Source organism: Nilaparvata lugens, chromosome 7, assembly GCF_014356525.2.
Source record: "Nilaparvata lugens isolate BPH chromosome 7, ASM1435652v1, whole genome shotgun sequence".
Taxonomy (NCBI): Eukaryota; Metazoa; Arthropoda; class Insecta; order Hemiptera; family Delphacidae; genus Nilaparvata; species Nilaparvata lugens.
Genome location: NC_052510.1, coordinates 32,657,195 through 32,680,164, shown reverse-complemented (window position 1 = coordinate 32,680,164; position 22,970 = coordinate 32,657,195). Strand labels below are relative to the sequence as shown.

General features: G+C 35.5%; 2 protein-coding genes across 2 annotated transcripts; one reads left to right on the top strand and one right to left on the bottom strand.

Annotated features, from left to right (window-relative positions):
* Positions 1–1,591: 1,591 nt before the first annotated feature.
* LOC120352191 lies at positions 1,592–5,378 on the bottom strand. The gene is made up of 2 exons (XM_039431909.1): positions 5,295–5,378; positions 1,592–4,215 (listed from the first exon to the last, which is right to left on the bottom strand). Exon 2 carries the CDS (start codon positions 4,199–4,201, stop codon positions 1,592–1,594), a length of 2,610 nt encoding a protein of 869 aa, XP_039287843.1. The 5' UTR covers positions 4,202–4,215; positions 5,295–5,378.
* Positions 5,379–7,194: 1,816 nt separating this feature from the next.
* Positions 7,195–22,970, top strand: LOC111048556. The gene is made up of 7 exons (XM_039432578.1): positions 7,195–7,219; positions 14,973–15,225; positions 19,626–19,690; positions 20,414–20,560; positions 21,368–21,511; positions 21,998–22,219; positions 22,811–22,970. The coding sequence occupies exons 2-7, from the start codon at positions 14,985–14,987 to the stop codon at positions 22,865–22,867; spliced, it is 876 nt and encodes a 291-aa protein (XP_039288512.1). The 5' UTR covers positions 7,195–7,219; positions 14,973–14,984; the 3' UTR covers positions 22,868–22,970.

Here is a 22,970-nt window from a genome sequence, read left to right as displayed (position 1 = left end):
TCTTCACCTTTGAAAGGCCCTGTTAAAATCGTTGCTTCCACTACATTATTCATTAATCTCTTAACTGCAAGTCGCGTGCCGTTGCAGAGTTTTGGCTGATTAATATTCCGCAAGAGGATAATTGGCACACCTACTTTCAATTTCAATATGTGTGGTGGTATCCCTGGCAGATCAAGTGAGTTTAGAAATTCTGTTGGATAATTAACTACTTCATCAGCTTCCACAACAGTGTCTATCGACTTATATGTAGTTTCATCACTTTGAATACTGGATTGTATAACATTATTAAGTTGATAGACATCTTTATTCTTTGCGGCAAGGATAGCTCGTTCACTGAGCCAATCATGATTTCTATGATTTATCTGAATGTCAGGAAATACTTTTTCGATCAGTTCTTCTTTTGATGTAACTAAATTACAAAAATTATCGGGAAGTGATATTTGTCTAGACGTCTCATCGACTGGCAGCTGACCGTTTCCAATTTCCAGTAACTGTCGTGAGAATACCTCAGCTGATGGATCATTCTGCAACTGGACACGCATATTCGTAGTCAACTCCAATGTATGTACGTGCCGCCATAGTGTTGAATATTTCAGGCAAGCATTAATTTCGTCTGCTGGTGTCGATCGAGAAATTACAGGCAATGTTTGCCTAAAATCTCCTGCGAGCAATATCAATGCATTCCCGAATGGTTGAACGTTTCCACGCAAGTCTCGTAATGATCGATCAAGAGCTTCGAGCGATTTTTTATGTGCCATTGTGCATTCATCCCAAACAATTAGTTTACATTTTTGTAATACTTTTCCCATACCGGATGCTTTAGAAATATTGCACGTAGGAGTCTCAATGATTTGCATGTTTAATGGCAACTTTAGAGCTGAATGCGCAGTTCTTCCACCTGGTAACAATGTTGCAGCTATTCCAGACGAAGCAAGAGCTAAGGCTATATCACTTTTTGATCGAACCGTTGCTAGAATCAATCTAATGAGGAATGTTTTCCCAGTTCCTCCTGGCGCATCCAAGAAGAAGGTCCCCCCAACTCCGTCATTTATCATTTGCATTATGCGATCATAAATGCCTTTCTGTTCCCACGTTAATTTGGGAATGTTCGATTGGACATATGCCTGAAGATCATTAATGTTGTAACTCTGTTCACGGCGTAAATCTACATCAAATGCAGCAGTCGCAGTTCGGGTTGGTGCTGGCATTCCTAATTGACTAAGAACTTTATTTGCAATAGCTAAGCACTTGTCCTCAATATTTATCAATGCTTCGTTGTAAATGGCTTCTGTAAATTCTAAGGTCATATTGGCATTTTCAAGGCGTACTCTATGCAAAATATCTTCAGCCATATGCGAACGATATCTTTCCCATAACTCTGTGGGAGATGAAGGAAAGCAAGCGGTCAATATAATCGCAAATAATGCGCGAATTTGGTTTGGATGTGCAGTGTTGCACGCGTCATTGATGCATATGTTCCACTGTTGGTCATTTTCTAATAAATTCAGAGCTTGACACGTAGCGCGAAAAGTGGCATGTGTGACGCCGTCAACTATTTTTAATTGCTGGAAAGATGTAGGACCAGGCACATTTACCAATAGCATGCGAAGGTAAAAACATTCATCTTGATTGGGATGCACTGTATAAGTCTACCAATTGTATTTTCTTTGAAAATGCCAGGGTGACCGTTGACTGGCTCCCCTCGTTTGCGCCGTACAAATACTTTTCTAGTTACATTCCACGTGTAGTAAGAGGGAACTTCTGAATACATTAGTGTTCTGGCAAAAGCGTCTTCCTGGCATAAGGTGAAAAAAGCAGTCAGAGTTGTACCAGGTGGATTAAGGGCTCTTTCTTGCACATTTGCATCTGTGAAATAAACACGCTGTCCATTTTCTAAATGTACTGCCAAGTGAACCACAGCTGGATTGCGTTCATGCATGGGAAATGAAAAAATTCGCCATGCAGCCTCATTGCTGCTTATGTATCTTCCAGCCTGGTATTGAGCAATTTCATCAATATCTCGTACTGCATTATTGTCACAATTATCAGATTGCACACTAAAAACTGCCATATCGCTGCCTTTATTTACATATTTACAGATATATTTAATCGATTTCACAGAATTGCAATATTCTACGTTTATGTGGGCTTGGTATGTTTTTGACAGTAAAGGAGAATATGGAACCACCCAACGGTTGTCTACATCAATATCACCATTTCGCATGTGTATAGTTGCCGAATTTCCACCATCTTCAGTTGATCGTCTTCTATACCGAGGATATCCATCGTCGCCTGTTACTGTGTTTGCTGTAAATGCTCGAGGATATTGCTTAGAGCATTTCCCATCTACCATGCATGGTGAATTTGGATTTAGTGTACCACATGGTCCATGTATCATGTTTTTGATGATCACTGCATGCAAATCCTTATCGCTGTCAGCCCGTGGAATCTCAGCGCATATCACGTCATCAATTTCGTCTGAAGTTATTTTATTGTAGAGCCAGATTAGTATATGCGCATGTGGTAATCCTCTCTTCTGCCATTCCACTGAATACATCCAGCAGCGCACAGATCCAAATACTTCAAGTTTCACAATGAAATCCATCAGCGATTTAAGCTTTTGCCGGAAAACACGTGCTATAATGTCATGCCTATCCACGTGTGATTGCCCAGGAAATAACAGCTGCTGTATCTCGTCCCAAACTGGATTGCAAGTGAAAGTGATAAATAAATCTGGACGCCCATAATGACGAACATATGACATTGCATCTTGAGCATATTCTTGCATGTGACGTGGACTGCCAATGAATGAAGATGGCAAAATAGTTAGCTTTCCAACGTTGGTTGTATTACCATCATTCACAACTGCATCTCGCAAATGAATATATTCTTCAGAGCGTAGTTTAGTCTGATTCAAACGAAGAAATAGCAAACGTTCCGTTTCAATTTTTGCATACATATCCACAAGGTACTGGTGAAATAACTGACGGAATTTTAGAATATGATTGTCCTCGTTCATCCGAATCATTAAGCGGTATGCGTAAAAGTTCATTGAGCTGCACTTTTTATTGATTTCTGCACCATTTACTGGATTTATCATTTTCACATTGAAATGATATCCATCAGCACCATCCCAAAAGATCAATGGATATTGTAAAGCATCGTAACAACGGTGAGTTTCTGCTACATTTATTAATTGATTATTTCTTCGATGGAGAACAATATCTCTAGGTTGGAACTGATCACCAACTATGACAATTGCTACTTCGTCTATAGTTGGAGCATTATATCTCCGGACATGTTCTCCAGCAGGAGTTTTGTCTGCGTGAATAACAATTTTGTGGGTATCTGATGGCATCATATCAATTGCTGTTTTGAACAAACGCACCAAACTGTTCCTTTCGTGAAGAAGCTCCTGCAGCTGCAAAATAATGGATCTTCTTAGCGAGTTATGTATTCCACAACGTGCATCTACTTCATGTCTATCATCACCAATGAAGTACATTTGTAGAAATTTATGGTCACTATCTGAGAATGGGAGCAGGGAGCCAGCTTTGTGATATATTTGCCCTTTGATTTTAAAAGTTGGCATGAATTGAGCAGTCACGATTTCCGCACCAAATGATGTCATTTGGAAGCAAGAGTTATATTTCCTGATGTTCGATAAGAAATGCTTTGATTCAGCGGTAGATCCAGTAAGTAAAGTTTTCAATGGCTCTGGTGGTGCATCAAGTTGAGGCAATTTGATTTTTCCGCCAGCACAACACATCCCTTTCGTTTCATTATTAAACTTTAGAGCCTGGCAGTAGCTACATACATGACTCATCTGACCAATGACAACATGCTGACTTGAACTATAATCAATAGCTGGATTGTACCGGAACGCAAGACGATTGTATTCCAGATGCAGATCAGCTGTTCTTTCTGTTCGTGTTTCAGCTATCCTCACCCTTTCGCGTTCATTGCGTTCAAAACGAACCAAATCTGTTGCTGCAGAACGCGACTGACGTGCTCGCAATCGTGCATCCTCAAGCCTGGCTGCTCGTCTTTCTGCTGGGTCCACGTTACGTGTCTGGATGGTGTTTAGCCTGTTCCTCTCTCGTAAAGATGTTTGCTCTTCCTCAGTGATATTCGAACGCCATCTCCTTAATCCTTCTGCATTGTGAGTGCGACGGCCCAAATTTGACTTTCTGCGAGGCATTATTTTGGTTTTTACTGAAAGAGAAGAAAGGAAAATATGTGTGTGTATTACTTTACACACGTAAGAAGTTTTGTTATTGTTTAATTAGTAAACTAATATTTCACGTATTTATTTGTATATATATTACGTATTTAATATTAAATAAATAATAATTACAAAAAAATAAATCGCGGTTGTCAGCGATTCAGTTATTCAAATATAACTTATAATAGATATTTAGAAATAATTGCATAGTTATGAGGGAAACAATCGATATATTCTCAATATTGAATAACCTTTTTGAGATTTATAGGCCTACCAAAAAATTAATACCACCAAAAAATATATTATATTTTTTATCGAATAAAATAAATTTTATATATTTATACTCAATTTAATGAAAAATCTCACTATATCAGAAATAAAGACAATTAAATTCCCTACAAAACGGGTGGTCAACGAAAATTTTCCGACCAGTGGTTCCGGAGATAGAGCGTTTTAAAGACAAAAACAGTTTTTGATAAGCCCTCTCACTCAGTAACTTTCCAAGTGGTACCGACGCGAGGATCTTTGATGCTGAGCCTCTGATGCAACGGGAATGAAACTGACCGGCTGAGCATTAAACGCTGGTCACGTTGAGTGATCATCTCGCATTGCGTATTGAAACTACTGTACATAAATCCTTTCCAACAATCAACTTATATCAATTATTTAATAGACTAATATATTATTATAATCTATCCCTTCATTTTGTTATATGATCAAATAACCAGCTGACTACTAAAATATTAGCCTACTTTGTATTTTAGCATGCAACACAGCCCAGATCGTATTATCAACAACACCGTTGTCAAATGCCGGTATGTTAGTAGAAAAGAGATAAGAATTTTTTTTTATTTCTCGTTGTTTTATGATAGAAGGAAACAAAGCATGAATATGAAATAGAAATAAGATATTGAAACTATAAGATAAGCCGATCAGCTTATGAACTAAGGTTTGGAGGATTATGTAACATTGACAATTGAGAAATTATGAATACACAAATGCAAGAATAAAAGCCTCATTAATTATTATTCATTACAAGATTGATTTACATCGATAAGATTATACTCACACTATCGACTGAATCGCCAATTGATTGTAGCACGGTACCGGTATCGATCCATTCACTGATTGAAATTACTACAATATTAACACAAACATTTTCTGACATGCAAGCTTTCTGTTTCTGCTTTACAATAATTATTAAAACATTTGAATAGTACAAGCATTTTGCCATATAAAAGCAAAAACCCCACCTTCTAACCTTCCCTTTCAAACCCTTAAGGTTTCTTCATCTTCTAGGTCGTGTTTATATTTTGTAGTTTGGCTATACATCAGCTTGTGAATTTCGGGGATGAGATATTTTGATTCTCGTAGAACATGTGCTCGATACCAGCATGTATTCAGTGCATTTACAATGAATGAAATTCATCGGATTTATCGGGATCGGTTTATCGGTTTATTGCGATGCATTGGTTTATCAAGATTTTTTAAGGGTTAATCTGAAATTATAATAGTATAACATTGTCTACTAACGCTTTTCCAGCTTATTAACTTTTTCGTGTCACGTTTTTAGATTCATGAAAAACTTTCAACTTCATTTTATTCATAAAAGTTGAATGAACTTGAAATATTTAACAACATCATTAGAATCGATGATTCATTCGCTATAAGTATGGATAATTTTAAAGTTCTAGGTCAATCTTGAGGAGATTAAACGACGATATATTTGAAGATACAGTAAATAAACTGTATGCTCAATGTGGTTACTCTAGAACATTTTTACTACACGTGACGTCACGCTGGCGTTCCCCCCACCACTTTGAATCATACACCTGTGAGTGATCAACCTTTTGTCTACTAACGTTGGCATAGACTAGCACTATAGTGAGGTCCACGTTATAAAGGAGAATAGCGATGTCGATTCTTTGCATTAATTAATTATATTTCTACACTGTCAAAAACATAATTGGAATCGTTGTGGACCCAGAAAAGGATAGTACCACCAGCTTTGTCGAATGATAGACAAGGATAGCAAAACCAAAGTTGAACAAATACTGTCATTATAACATGGACCTCACTATACCATGTCTTCGTGTCGTCTGCAAATCAGATCAAGAACCTACAGTGGATGCCGAGGCATGTGTTCATACGATTCGTTCGCGCGAATCTGTACGGACGTGTGTACAAGGCTTTACACATTTTGTGCCTTTTGAATGCAGACGACACACAGACAACAAAAACCAAAAACAGATGATTATTAACCACATGATTGTGATTTTATCCCCAAAAACAGGTGATCATTAACCACCATGATTATGATTGTGAGCGCGGGAATTCTTATTTTCTCAACAAAAAAACTGTTTGAAACTTTGGTTAAATGGTTATGTTTGATTTTAACGTGTTGAGTTTTAAGAAATAAACTTCTCAACTACACAAAAAAACAAAAAAACTGTTTGAAACTTTGGTTATGTTTAATTTTAACGTGTTGAGTTTTAAGAAATAATGTTGAGTTATTACATTAATAAATATTGATTACTTTAGATAATTATAATAATTCAATTAAGTTAAATTTTGAGTACTTGAATGAATGGGTCAGTACTGCAAAGCAAACTTTGTTTAATACTGGAATAAAATCAAAGGTGCCAAGTCTTTTCTATAAAATAACCTTTTTAATAAATTTATTAATAATGTGTTTCATATTCTAGTGTTGTTTTTAGATACGATAGGGTATCAGTGTTGTAGTATTTTTGATTTTGAAGATTTACATAATAATAATAAACTTTCTGTCCATAAAGTGACCATGCAGGGCATGCTCACAAGAGACAAGTCAGGAGAAAACATAAAAGGCAAAAAACCAGCAGCGGACATCACAGCGCCAAAAAAGTCAAAAATATCTACTTACCAGTGCACAGTCACATTCAAAGAATTCATTAAGTGAGTAGAAAGGATTCTCCTGCAGGAAGTGCTTCAACCTTCGCTTTAGGGCAGCCACAGGTAGACTCCTCACTGAAATGGGCAGCTTATTTATAATCTTTCCCGGCAGGTAGACCACACTGGATTGCGTCCTCCCCAACCTGCAGTATGGGAGATCCAGCCTTAATCTGTTTTGAGTGCCGTACTCATGGGAGTCTCCCCTGACAGGCTGGACCTCCAGGTCACCAAATGCATTCACAGCAGATCTGAAAATATACAGGCCATAAACAGTTAGAAGACCCTCTTGTATAAACAGTGGGCGGCAATGGGCAAGGTGTTCAGCATTGCATAAGATTCTAAGTGCCCTCTTCTGCAAAAGCAGGACCCTCCTCACATGGGTGGAACTGCCCCAAAGTGTGATACCATAAGCCATCACACTCTGGAAGAAAGCAAAATAGCACATGCATAGATAGGACACGGGAACGCACCTCTTTAGACCCTTCAGTAGGAACAGGATCCTGCTCAGCCTGCAACAGACACCTTGAATATGCTCCTCCCAGGAAAGTTTCCTATCCAACATAAAACTCAGGAGCTTTACTGGAGGACAATCATGCTGCTTACCATTCTTGAGGCTGAAAACAATCGTCTGTGTCTTTTCTGCATTTAGGAGAAACCTGTTTGCAGAGAACCAGTCAGCCGCCACCTCCAGGGACGCCTGCATTAGTGTGCTCACATCATCCAGACTCCTGCCAACATCCAGGAGGGAGGTGTCATCCGCATAACACACCACCATTCTGTCCCTAGAAAGAGCTACATCATTGATCATGAGCAAGAAAGGCAGAGGACCCAGAATTGAGCCCTGCGGCACTCCGCAATCCACACACCTCACCCGTGACAGGGCCCCGTTCACCAAAACGGCCTGCCTGCGGCCCTCCAGGTAGGAACGGAGCAGCTGCAGGGGACCACCAGTAATACCATACATGGAAAGCTTTGTTAGTAAAATCTCATGGTTGAGGGTATCAAAAGCCTTGCTGAGATCACAGAGGGTCAACCCAGCAAGGTCACCGCTCTCAAAGCTTTCAAAAAATTTTCTAACAATTAAATCTACAGCCCCATCAGCCGACCTGAAACCAAACTGGGTGGCGGCAAACAGACCGTTCAGCTCACAGAACTCATATAATAATTGGCTAGCCATAACAATTTCCAGAATCTTACTTAGTATAGACAATATTGAGATGGGCCTATAATTATTGGGGTCCATTTTGCAACCCTTTTTTGAGAATTGGCACAACTTTTGCCAGTTTCGGCTCCTCAGGAAAAATATTCTGAGCCAGACACTCGTTTATACACTGAGTCAAGGGAACTAGAATAAGCTTAATTATACCTTTTAAAAACCTACTGGACATAAAGTAAATGTCTTTGCTTGTAGAACTCTTGATCCCAGATGCAATCCGCAGGATGTCCTCGCCTGTCACGCTGCGCCAGATCAGTGTAGCTGGTGGCGGCTGCCTGGACTCCAGAAGAAGCTGCACAGGTGATGCTGATGTTGTCTGCGATGCAATTCTGTCTCCAATCTGCTGGATGGAGTCAATCCAGTGGTCATTGAGAGTATCCGCAGTCAGTGGAACACTTCTTGGAGCTGCAGAAGCCATCTCAGTGCGAATGACCCTCCATGCCGCCAAAAATCTATTTGCTGCTCCACTTATAAGGCTTACATTATAGGAAAGCTTTGCCCTAACAGCCTCCCTACGATATTGATCTCTCAATTTCAAATATGTTGCTTTGGAGAGTGTGGAGCCATCAACACGAAATCTATCATAGGACATAAGAACCAAGTCCCTGAGGTTTAGCAGGTCCTGGCTTAACCAGGGTGATGCATATTTTCTCTTCTTTGGCTGCGTCCTAAGTGGGAAGCACTCATTAAACTCATTCAATAGAAGATAGAAGAAAGTAGAGAAATTTGAGCCTGCATTCTGGTGTTGGAGGAGTAGAGACCAGTCAACACAACTAATCCTTGAACAGAAGCTCTCGAAATTATTGCTCGAAATATGCTGTGTCATTGTTGGGCCAGAGGCTGATAGATTGGCTGGTAAGTCACACAGGCTGGAGGGGGTGGATACCTTGCAACTGATTGCCTCATGATTACTGAGAGCATAATGTCTTACTTCAGAAAAAACACCTTTACCTTGTTTTAAACTTGATGCTACATTGTCCAAACATGCCTCCAACCTTGTAGGGCAATGAACTGTGAGATATAAGTTGAGTGATCTCAGCAAATTTTCAAATTCAAGTGTCTTGTTGTCTTTCACCAGTGTATTAATATTGAAGTCCCCTCCGAGTATATAGTCAAAGCTTGGGTTTAGGGGTTCCAGAAAAGCAAATAACCCAAGCAAAGCATCATGAAAGCCGCCAAGGTTACCAGATGGTGGTCTGTACACCACAATAATATAAAGTCTTTCATGCAATAACACAATACATGCAAATTCATACACTCCCTCCATGCAGAAGCGCTCCACATTTATATAATCAGCATTAATACCCTCATCAATAAAAATTGCTACACCTCCATTCTTGAGCACAGCTCGAGAGAAATCTGCCACAATCTACCTACATAGGTAGGTAGGTACCGTAAGGATCTTTCAATTGATTTTAATAAACTTATTTTAGTTAGTTGGTATCTCCATTTTTCCTTATAAGATCACTACAAATGTTGGAATAAAAAATGATTTCTCAAGTACAATTTTCCATGTTTTATTAATGGTAGTAGTATAATACCTATTAAACTACCTATGAAAAATTATACTTCAGTATTTTTTTCTATAGTAAGGTCTACGTTATAATAGCTGAATTTGATTAACATTTGTGTTTCTATTCTAGTCTATCATTCAACATAGCAGAGAGGTAGAGAGCGCTATTCTTTCCTAGCTCTGCAACAGTTCCAGATCGTTGTTTTAAGAATGTAGAAATATAATTAATTAACAAAATACTTAGGCCTAATCTCAGATATGAATTTTTCAATTTAATCATTATAATAAATAATTTTCTTAAGAAAAGATCTATCCTCTACCTATAGAAGGCAGTGGCAAGGCAGAGAATCGGCAACGCAGTTTCCTGTCTTTTTCCACTGTCATTATAACGTAGATCTTTCTTTTAAAGATCACGGAATCCCTGCACTTTTGTATCTCAATGGGGAACTTTTTGTAGACCCTTGCAAAGATTACAGGATTGCTGCACCTTTGTATCTCAATGAGGAGGTTGTTGTAAACCCTGGTGGCGAAGTTCTTGTTCTCTGCTTCTCAATATGTACGTTGTGTATATGATGTATTATGTAGTATTTGCGTTAAAAATCTGCATTTGCTTAGTGATTTTCTGCAAAAAACATCCCTTTCAATCTCCAAATAGAATAATCTTTAGATACTATAATCTCCAGAATAATCTTCCAGCTGCCATAAGCAATGATTTTGTTAAGTCATTCATGTTTGCTGATGACTTGGCTATTCAGATCAAATGTAATAATTTGTTAAATTACTCTCGAAATTGTGTTAATTTAATTGTTGAAGACTGGTCTGCTGCAAATTCACTCTGTCTTAACAAGGACAAAACCCAAATGTTGGATTTTGGCTTCACTTCTAGTAGTGACAATACAAAATTTTTGGGCATCACTTTACAGAATAATCTTAAGTGGGAAACTCATGTAAACTTATTATTTAAGAGAGTGTCTAAAGGTTTATTTTTATTGAACCGTTTGAAATTCTTTGTTAACCCAGTTGTACTAATTATTGTTTATTATGCGTATGTACATAGCCATTTGTCTTATGGTATTGTTGCCTGGGGGAATGACATTAACGTTAAGAGACTGTTTGTTTTGCAGAAGCGTGCAATAAGAGTGATTGCTCATGTCCATGGTCGAACACATTGTAAACCTCTATTCCAACAAATGAAAATATTAACTGTCTCTGCTATCTATGCTTTTGAGTGTTTAATGTATATAAAGAAGAATTTGGCATTTATTCCTTTGAATAATACTGTTCATAATCATTTTACTAGGAATGCGTCTGCTCTTAGAATCAATATAATTATTCATACACACTAAATGGTTTTATTGAGTATGGCATCAGACTGTTTAATAATTTACCTGATAATTTTAAATGTCTAGAGAATAAATGTTTCAAGAATAGAATAAAAACTTTCCTTGTTGAAAAATAAAATTTCCATACAATAAAAATGAACTGTTAGATAATATGTGATACATAATCTGTGATCTTATGACTGTTTTAACTTATCTGTTTTGACTTTGTTATGCATTTTGAAAAAATGTTACAGCAATAAAAGAATTTGATTTGATTCCAGGAATTATCCTTGGTGTTCACGACAGAGGCCACGAGATATAACAGGAACCTCAACACCTCAAACGGGAGAGAGAGTGAGAGAGTGGATGGCATAGTGGGGATGTAGGGGTGAAAATGTCTCTATCATCCCCTCTCACTCTGTAGTCGTACTGTCAGTATAGAAATTGTTGGAAGTGATGGTATCGGCTATGGAGAACAAACTGACCAAAATCTTACCCACATCCTGAAAAAAATCAGAGTTGAGTCTCATGTGGTGGGAGTCGAAGGTTCATGTTATATCTCGCGACCTCTATTACCCTGCAATTGGTGAAGATTACCTGCACAGTCGTAGGCAGGTGGTGTCAATTGGTGGTGCTGAATTGCAGGCTTAGGATTTGTTCTGTGAGTTGCCTTAGAGCTCCTTATTTCCAATCTGCTGTTTCCAATATTAATCTATTTGTTTTTGGAGATCACAGTGAGAAGCGGTTTTGTTTCGTAATAGATAGGCTACTACCCTGGTATGGGAGGATATTGAAAATATATTATGTAAAGGCTGTCAAGAGTTACATACCTAATGCGCAAGTTGAGAAGTATCACTCTGACACTCTCTTGAGTATTTAGTCCCGGCATAATATTGTTTCTTCTGTAGCCATATCAACTATGGTATTGTGCTGTGGGGTCATGCTTGTGGCTGTAGAGAGAGATCGTGCCCATACAATAGAAGGTACTTCGTATAACGACTTCTTCGCATCGGTTGGAACATTATGTGTCTTTTATTCTGGAAACTCATAAGATCATGACAGTCATCAGTCAATACCTGTCTAGCTGCCTTCTGCTGTTGAGAAGGAACTGACATACTTTTCAGCAACAAGGTTATATTCACAACTATAAAGCCAGAAGACGGCAGATATAAGAAACATTCACTATAAAACAAGAACAGGTTACAAGAGAACCGACCTTCACTTTATTTTGCTTTTTTAACCACGCCTTTCACAAACAACACCAAGGCTGGCAGTCATTTAACAAATTACATAACAAGAACTCTACATTGGAGATAGAATAATTGATCTTGGGGTACAATTATCGTAGTCCTTCCTGTAGAGTCGTGGTCCTGCTGACGTCTGGTGCTGCTTGGAAGCAACCGCTACACTCTATCGCCGGCTTTCGTAGGGGAAGCAGCCGCACCGCCTCGACGCTAAGCCCGAGTGAGCAGCCGGCACCACCCCACTAGGAACCCAGGGGTCCTCCCCACTGTCGATTCATCCTTCCATGTGGTCGTTGTCAGCTTCATAAACCGCTTGAAATTGCTATGGCTCCCTGTTGGCAGGGAGAAATTATGCGATACAGTACTTTGTAATATTAATATACTGGTGACCCCCTGGGTTGGAGAACTCGCTCAAGAACGGTTGTATTATAATCTTAGAAACCCGCAATTTTTAATTATACAGAGTATGAAAATTATGGAAACAGCTAAATATTTATCCAACAAGAATAATTTGACAGTAGGTTTCATTGGGGATCCTATTTGTAATGAAAAATTACTCTGTCGCTTTAACATCTTTGAAATGCATATAAATCCAAATTCATTTTTTGAATGATTGGTGGGGTGGTCATGTACATGATTTCGATACATAGTTCTAAGAGAAAATAAATGGTGGAAACCGCACATTGATATATCTTGACCCGTATCAGTTTGTTGATGTAAAAGTTGTAAATTATTTTGTATATTAACCAGCTGAGATCATGTGTCAGCACGTGAAGTACTTTCTGTGCTACAGCTTCCAAATAGCCTCTTTTTCTTCTTCTTCTTCTTCTTCTTCTTCTTCTTTACGTGCCTGCTCCGTTTCGGATGTTGGCGATCATAATGGCTATCCTGATTTTGTCGATGGCGCTACGGAACAGCTCTGCAGATGACTGGTGAAACCATAGCCTCAGATTTGCCAGCCTTGAAATTCTCCTTCTGCCAGGTCCCCTTTTTCCGTTGATTTTTCCTTGAAGGATTCCTTGCAGAAGTCTGTATCTTGAGCTATTCCTCATAATGTGGCCGAGGTATTGGAGTTTTCTACTTTTAATTTTATTCAGGAGCTCCGGTTCTTTATTCATTCTCCTGAGAACCTCTTGATTAGTAACTTTTTGGGTCCAGGATATTTTCAGCATTCTTCTGTACAGCCAGAGTTCAAAAGCTTCAATCTTTACCATTGTTTCTTTTGTGAGGGTCCATGCTTCTACCCCATACAACAGAACGGAGAACACATAGCAACGCAATAGTCTCAATTTAGTTAATAGAATAAGGACTCTTACTCAATTTATTGAAGACAACTCTTGCTCTTTCTATGCGGCATCTTATTTCTTGTGTGTTATTCCATTTCTCATTGATGATGGTACCCAGGTAGTTATAGTGTGAGACTCTTTCTATTGCATTTTGATTGATAAACAATTGTACTCCACCTACATTTTCCTTGCTTATTACCATGAGCTTTGTCTTATTAGTGTTGATTTCTAAACCATATTGCGAACTTTTTTCCACCACTCTGTCCATCAACTGTTGCAGACCTTCAATGGAGTCAGCAAACACAATAGTGTCATCTGCATACCGTATGTTGTTCAATCTTTTGCCATTCACTGAAATTCCTTCCTCTTGATCTTCCAGTGCCTCTCCAAATATACGCTCCAAATACAGATTAAAAAGGATGGGCGACAAGATACATCCTTGTCTAACACCTTGCAAGATTTTCACCTCCTCTGTCTGCTCATCTCCCTCCCTCATAACTGCTGTCTGGTTCCAGTACAAATATTGATGATGATGTTCAGGTCTCTTGAGTCAATGCCACTGTCTCTGAGCACTTCTATCATCTTATCATGCTTGACACGATCAAATGCTTTCTGATAATCAATGAGACATGCACAATGAACACATCACAATTCACGTCGCGACACCTCTGGAAGAGGACCTGCACACCAAACAGAGCTTCTCGCAATCTCGCGTTCCAACAGCGTTAAGGAAACCGAACTGATTAGGAGAAATTTGCTGCTCACACAGTGTGTAGATTCTCTTATGGATTATTTTGATAAACAATTTCAAATAGCCACAGCTGATGTTATGAATGAATGGAAAAACTGTAGTAATTGCATTCAATGAATTCTTCAACTGACTAAATCACAACAAATCTTTTTCTTGTGCACTTTCAATGTTATTTTTATATCCTGAAAAGGACGAAGGAGTGAGTCAATTTTGTTGTCCAAAACACTTGACCTGTCAAAAGGTTCGAAGAATACGTGTTTAAAATTTTAAGCTGAGTGATAAATTCTTTCTAAAGTTATTGTAGAACATACTAACAGACGGACATCGACTTTGGCTTTCAGTAAGTCAAAAGTGAGAACTCGCCTACGCTCATTCAATTATATTCCAATTCAACTGTTGTGCTTTGTAATATTATATTCAAATTTAAATGTTGTGCATGGATATTATTTCCATTTTATTAAATCCATATTCATTTTATTTTCAGTTCTACATAAATATGACTGAATCAAGTACTGACAAAGGCCATAAAGTTATTGATCAATTAAAGTCAATGTCTGGAATACCCAACTTGTCATTGTTCTTATTAGAGGCAAGAACTTATGAAGAACTCCACAATTATATTTTTTGTGAAGAATCTCACCGGATTCAGCTCCTAAAAATATTATTCGCGCAAGTGGACGATAAGCTGGAATCTATGTTGAATTCTACCTCGAAAAGAGAGTCTGAGATACTGGACAGTAAGTTTTCAACTATACTTGTTAAATTATCTTAATTCAGTTTTCTTCAATAAATGAATTACCTTAAAATTAAATAATATTAAAGTATAATAATCTTATTTCAGTTTTCTTTAATATTTGTGAACTAATGGGATGAGTTGAAGTTATTTGAAGATGAAAGAAATATATCAAGGCTTCAAAAATTGAATTTTCATTTATCTATCATGCATTTGATGGAAACTTTAAGCTTTTGAATGTTATTAAAGTTTACTTGTTAAATAACCTTATTTCAGCTTTCTTCAATAAATATATAATCTTAAAATTAAATAATCTTGAAGTTAAATAATCTTATTTCAGTTTTCTTCAATATTTTTTTTGACTAGTTTTCAATCGAAATTTGGGAATGGAATAGTAAAGGCAATAAAAAGCCTGTTTTTCATTCCCAATCATTTTATGAATATGTGTTTGCATCATTGTTAAATAAATAATTTACTGTAAGTGATTGCCGTAAGTAACTTCCAATCAGGTTACTGCTAGATAGCTCCATGTAGAGTATTATTAAATTTTCTTTCAATTGTGTACAAAAGGTGGCAATTTTTCGTGTTATCATGAGAGAATTCGATGAAATGTGCGGTATGAAAAAATTAATTTGGTACGGTTGAAACAATTTTTAATTCTATATCTCTAACATAAATATTTGGTTAAATCACTCATTCACTCGAAATTCTCTTGATGAAAACTTCATACTCTGCTCAATTCAATTGAGGCAATTCGAGGAAATAGGTATACAGGCTATGGAACTAGATATGTGTAAAATCATGAATATTAGGACCTGGCATATTTATTAAGATTTCTAAACTCTAATCAATTAATCACTCTACATTTTGATTGATGAAATTGCTACTTACATTAATAAATATTTCTTAGGACTACCATTTGACACAGGAATTGGTTACATTTTCCGTTGATTTCTGTATGTGAATCAAATTTATCGGTTTGGATCAAGGTACCTAGAATACAAGGTACTGGCCACGGGCCACGCGCATCTCGATCTTTTAATGATCAGTCAGATGATCGGTGTGACGTCATTGGTGCTCTAAATATCTATTCTTCCTATCTTTTCAATGTTAAATTGAGGAACTTTGTAAGTCTTTTTCTCAAAAAGTATATAACTTTCAAGTCCCATTGACATATCCTACGATTCATACAATATTTATCTTCAATGTTTGTAGAAATTCAATACTTTTGGACGGCTGGATCTTTCAGAATGATCGATTTTGTAAGAGCCTGCACATCGAATACCTGTTGCTCTCTTATTGAAAATTAACATGCTTTGCCTGGCTCTTTAGTAATTCGATTACTAAATGCTAATGAATTTGATAAATCGATCTTTGAGTAAGGAATTAAAAGAGTGAAAGCATTGATTGTACTATAATATTATTTCTCTCACAATCCCTTATCTTGTCTGTGGTATATTACATGTAGAATCAATAGAATATTTTGCCTAATTCCTTAGGAAGATCTCTTTTTTCAGGTAAATTATGGCTTTCACATACTTGATCAGGAAATAGTTTTCTGGTTGAATCTCTCTAATTGGAAACTGCAATGAAATATAAGGGCGAATATATATTAAACCATGCATACCGCGTGGGGAATTCTCAATAGTTGAGAATTGTATGGGATACTTGCTCTCGTATTGTAAAATACACATTTCTCATTTACTATTTGTAAGAGGAATTCTTAAGTAATACTTGTTATCTTATTGTAAAACTCTCATTCTTTATTCATTTGTGAAAGAAAAACCAACTCTTCATGATTCAATAATAATGAATTTAATAAAAATAATGAATTATAAATTGAAAAGTATACGTATGAATATGAATTTATACTATCAGTATCCCACAATATATTCCTTCTAATAAACTTGATGATTCTATAAGACAAGTAATCGGTTGAATGCATGTTTGAAAGACTAGGAAAGGATGACAATCTCTTCAACCAACTCGGAAGGCATTTCTATTCTAGAAATTAAACTCTCATACACTTAAAGCAGGATAATGTGTGGTAAATTCCAATTCTTTTCAATCTCCACATTATTTTCCTTTAACCGGAGAGATAATAGTTGGGCATATTTCAAGATATTTTTCAAATTGCAATTTATTCAGTTTATAATGCATTTATGATGTGAGTGTTATACTATCACCCCATACTCTCATTATTTGTTCCATATTGGGGCTTTCTATCACATAGAGTGTGAGTGATGTATATGTAATAAAAATTATGTTCCTAGATTGTGCCTTGGTCACTGAGTAGGAATAATTTTGAATCCAAAGTACTTTATCGAAAATTCAATTGAAATTATTGTTGATCAATCCAATCGATTGTTTATAACAAACAAAATCATCAAATATCTTTTTACCAATGACGTTGAGACAATGCAGGCTTTAGAAAAAATGAAAAATTTCCAAAATTGTTTTTTCAATCTTATCTTACTTGAATCGTTTACTGTAACCATAAAAATGGATAGTCTTTTTCTGTTTAAAATTTATAAAAATTATTGATGTAAAGCGATTTAGTGGATGAAGGTGGTAAATAACATGTTTTGGGTAAATGAGATACGGTACATGGATAAGAGTTATGAGTGTCACTCTACACGCTATATAGTTCCCAAAATTCTTCAATGTGAACAATAGCTGAGATTAATTTCATGTGTTATTTAGGTGGTAGGTGCAGTCTAAACAACTTATTTGAAGAATAAGGAAGGAAAGTGGTGCGCTTACCATCTTCATCCATTGATCATCCACATTCTCCTTCCAAATCACTGATGGATTGCCCTGCACTAACAACCTTCATTCTCTGCAACCGCTCTTAATTTCACTTTTATCAAATTAATCCTAGCTTTTCCTTTATATGTCTTCTGCATTGAGATTGGTATTAGAATCAATTTTAAAAGGATAGATATTGGTTGAAATGAACAACGGAACAGCTCGAATGTGTACAACGTAATAAATAACGAGAAAGCTCAGGATAACTATTAAAGTATTCAAGCCAAGCCTAATTATTATGATGATAAAACAGTGATTGAAAAAAGATATGCCTATATTATCATTCAAAGTATTACTAGGTGAAATACATTCTGTATATTTTTTTCAATTTTATAATTGTTGGGAAATATAAACCATGAATAAAAAACCTCCAGTAGAAAACCTTTGAAGCCATTCATCTTTTCAAATGTTGCCAAATTAAATCTATCCATTCCTTCTACGAGTAGGCCTATCCCTTCTCGTAGTATCAAAATATGAGAGTTCTCTATCTCCAACCGGTATGCCCTTACTTTATGCCCTTCAAAAAAATGAAAGATTAATATGGTATAAATCGTAGGTGATGTCGATGGGACTTGAAAGTTATGTATTTATTTTAGAAAAATACTTACAATAAAGTTGCTTGAGAAAAATAAAAATAAATATTTTATATGACCGTAACTCACAACTATCACCACGTTAAAGTATGTGGATATGAGTAGGCTATATCATTTTTTCCTGAATTAAGAGTGCAATTCAAAGTATATGCCTTTATTATCATTCAAAGTATTACTAGGTGAAATACATTTAGTATATTTTTTTCAACTTTATAATTGTTGGGATATTAAAACTATGAATAAAAAACCTCCAGTAGAAAATCCTACTGATTCTATATCAGTAGTTCTACTGATTCTATGTAATATACAGTAGGCTACGCAGACAATCTATCAAGGATTTTGAGAGAAATAATATTGTACTTTAATTAATGTTTTTACGTTTTTAATTTCTTATCCAATGATCAATTTATCAAATCCATTAGCATTGAGTAATTGAATTACAAAAGAGCCAGGGAAAGCATGTTAACTTTTCAATAAGAGAGCAACAGGTATTCGATGTGCAGGCTCTTACAAAATCGATCATTCTAAAAGATCTAGCCGTCCAATAGTATTGAATTTCTACTAAAATTGAAGATAAATATTGTATAAATCATAGAGGATGTCGATGGGACTTGAAAATTATGTACTTTTTGAGGAAAAGACTTACAAAGTTGCTCAATTTAACATTGAAAAGATTGGAAGAATAGACTTTTAGAGCACCAATGACGTCACACCGACCAGCTGGTTTGGATTTGTTACTGCGCATCTTTTCGTGGCCACTACCTTGTATTCTAGGTACATTGGTTTGGATGACTCTCCTTTTCTATATCACATATTTCCATGTTCCTCTCCAAGCTTCCAAAGCTTGAAACCGCTCATCTATGCATGCAATTTTCCAAAAATGATGTTTCTTAAATTAAATTGCCTCATCAATAAATTTAAGATAGTTTTAAATTAGAATAGTTATATTTTATATGTATAATGATATAATCATGTGTCTGATCCAGTGACAATCTTGTTTCAGCTTTAAAAAACTTGTGTGTCTCATACGGGTTCACTAATCGAGAAAACTCAAGACCTTTCATTATTGTAAGTAGCGTACACATCTTATCATTTTTGTCAATTAGGAAACCGATGACCAAGTATTGTTTCCAAAACATAAATAGTCCTTGAATTTTTCCAAGTTCATAGAAATGATGAAGTAGGAAGAGAAAACTTTTACTAATGTTTGTATGCATGTCGGACAATGTAATTTGAAATTTATACATAGAGATCGGTATTTAGAACGACAGGAAGCCGATCTCTCACTTGTAGACCAAATAATGATACCAACTCAGAATATCCTATAACCAATTTCATATACAATTTCAATATACATTTTGTTAAGGGCTATTTTTGTGTTGGTCTTTTGGCTTGGTCCACACAAGCCAGCCGCCTTCACTAAAAGACAAAAGTGATAATTATTAAGCTACCAGAGAAAACCTCTAGCCGAAGATTTTTTATTTTACTATGGTAAATTAATTATAGTTGTTGATTCTCTAATTTTTAGTGATAAATTAGATAGAAAAACTTTTTTTTAATTACACATTTTTCACTCAAGTACAAGTACAAAAGTGCATATTTTGTACTTAGATAGTTCTCATTTGTTCTTTTGATTTTTTTGTTAATATTGAAGATCTTGTAACTTTTTAAAATGAATGAACTTGCCTCATCAATTATGTTTATCATGCTTATTTTTGCATTCTGTAATAATTATTGAATTTATAGTTTTTATGTCTCGATTGAATTCTCTCATAATTACTTCTTTCCCAGGGTAAAATGTCTCTTGAAAACCAATGTTCGATTTGGGAGATGATTATTGAAGGAATCAAGTCGATCATGAATTACGAGAACGTTTCAAATGAACTGGAAAATGATATCGTGAAAGTGAACATGTTCTTTAAAAATCCACTTCTGAATGTAAGTAAGAAATTTTGTAGTTTGTTTAGAAATAAAAATCCTCAAACAGGAACTCAACTTTTTTTGTCCACATGAGCTGTACAACAAGATAGCCCCACGACATATCAGAGAATCTCTTTAGCAATACCTAAATAGAATGAAATTATAAGTTTGTTTTTATTCAATTCGTTCTCAAGCAATTGCCAGGTCATCCAGAAAATTCCTATTTCCACCTAGGCCTAGTTAGTGCAAGCCTAACTTGTGTTAAAGCTGCTAGTGCCAGCTTTATTCAACCGAATCCTAGCATTTGCTTAAAACTTACTTCAAGTTAGCGATTGCCAGATTTTATTAATTTCACCTACCAATTCACAGATGTAAGAATTAAGTTTTATTTTACAGTAAATAAAGAAAATAATAATTCAAAAGAAACAGGCTGTTTGATAATATCAATAATAATATAATGCAATAATGTTTTCCATGGTGAAATAATAATTATTATTGACGGTGGAATTATTTCTACAATTTGTTATTAAAATGTTGTACAATAGCTTGAATAAATCTCTAAAAACTAGAAGGCTCTATAGGAAAGGAATCTGCACTATTGCATGGAAAAGAAGTCTCTAGGTTTTTAAAATGAGGTTATTGAGCACCTTCTGTTCTCAACGTTGCAAAATCTCAAAATAAGTTTGTCCATATAAATATTTTTTTCTCTTGTATCACACTTTTTATGAAGTAAACAATGGATATGTAAGTATGGCTCAGGCGAATCTCATATACCATTATTCATTATCTATCCAGGATATTACAAAGTTTGAGTTTCCATTCCAGGAATTTCTAAGTTTCTTTCCCAGAGAAACTGGTCAGGAGCAACAACCCAACCATTGTAACTCCGCCACCCTTGATTGTCATATACAAAATACCAAATTGAAACTTGAACATTACAAGGACCTGGAACTATCAAGTACTGAAGATGTAAGTTTTCACTGGCCTACTTTCCAAACCCAGAAAATAATCGACCAAAATGCTGATATAATGTTGTGTTAATTTCTTAAATTATTTTTATTCAATATTTTCTTGAGAATTGAAATAAATTCAAAAGAAGACATTAATTTATGTTCGACCGTATACTTGAAAAGTATAATAAATTCCATTCCAGTTTTATTCAATAAATTATTTGTTTATAAAAACTATAAAAAAATATATTTCATCCAGATCTGTTGATACGATTACACAGTATAATAATTATTGTAACATACAATAACCAAATTCATGATAGAATAACTTCAATTGAAGTATCCAATATGTTTTAAATGAAAATTACTAAGAAAACTTAGAAGCATCAACTCTTGAATGAATAGTTCGAAGAACTCCGATTAAATATAAAGGTGGCAATTGTTGCCTTTTACTTCAATAACCTCAAGTTCTCAAGTCTATAACTACATTGTGGAAATGTTTCAGGAACAAAGTGCACTTGAATACAATGTTCCATCGCTTCTGATGCAACAAAATCTACTGGATTCTATCCAGAAATGGGAAATTGGATTTCAAAGTAATCTAGAAAACAATCTGAATAACACATCGCAGGATAAGGCTGCTATCGAACTATCGAACAAACAAAATGATGTACGAATTTCCCAAAGCATCAAAACTCTTCGATCTTTTTGTTCCAGGATTGAAAAGGTATTATTTATCCTATCAAATATCATCTAATTGAAGTAATCAAATATGTATGTTTATATTAATTAGTAAAACCTTATTAATTTATAACCCTCAGGTGTGAGAAGCTCAGTTTGACAAGAATTCCTCGTAGATTTCACAATTTATTATTGATGAGCATATAAATATAAATGCATTATCAAAACCCAAACTATCCTGGAGATCAAACCAGTTTATTAAAATCCTATATTCATTAGCAATCATAATCATATTTCTTTTGAGTTTGTGTATTATGTACACAACTCAAACTGTATGAAATAAATTTCTTCAATATGGAGAAAATAGTCATAATCAACAAAAAATATAGCATTTAATTCTGATACACCATACTTTTATTCTGTTTTTATATTACACACTGTTCTTGTTTCGGTTACCTGTATTTAGAAACCTTTTATTTATTTAATAATATTTCAGACGTTTCATTAAGCATTGATGAATTTGTATTTTAGTTTGATTACAAATAATTATTCACTATTATAAATATAATTCTAATAATGTTTGTCATTAGATTTATTGTTTAGGAATTCAGAATTATTTTCTTCAATCTTTTTTCAGAATTTGGAAAATCAAAAGGTAGTAACAGAGCTTGCAGATCGAGTTATTAGATCGTAACCGATGGTGAGAAGAGTCAATCTTGATTCCATTGCGAAATTGATTTTTATAAGTTATTATCTTTGAATGTATAATTTTGAAAATAATAATACCTTTCCAAACA

Excerpts from the sequence above, each read along its gene's own strand:
- LOC120352191 (XM_039431909.1), bottom strand. The coding sequence starts at position 4,201 with ATGCCTCGCAGAAAGTCAAATTTGGGCCGTCGCACTCACAATGCAGAA.
- LOC111048556 (XM_039432578.1), top strand. The coding sequence starts at position 14,985 with ATGACTGAATCAAGTACTGACAAAGGCCATAAAGTTATTGATCAATTA. Across the intron at positions 15,226-19,625 it reads AGAGTCTGAGATACTGGACA|CTTTAAAAAACTTGTGTGTC; the intron begins GTAAGTTTTCAA and ends ATCTTGTTTCAG. Across the intron at positions 22,220-22,810 it reads TTTGTTCCAGGATTGAAAAG|AATTTGGAAAATCAAAAGGT; the intron begins GTATTATTTATC and ends ATCTTTTTTCAG.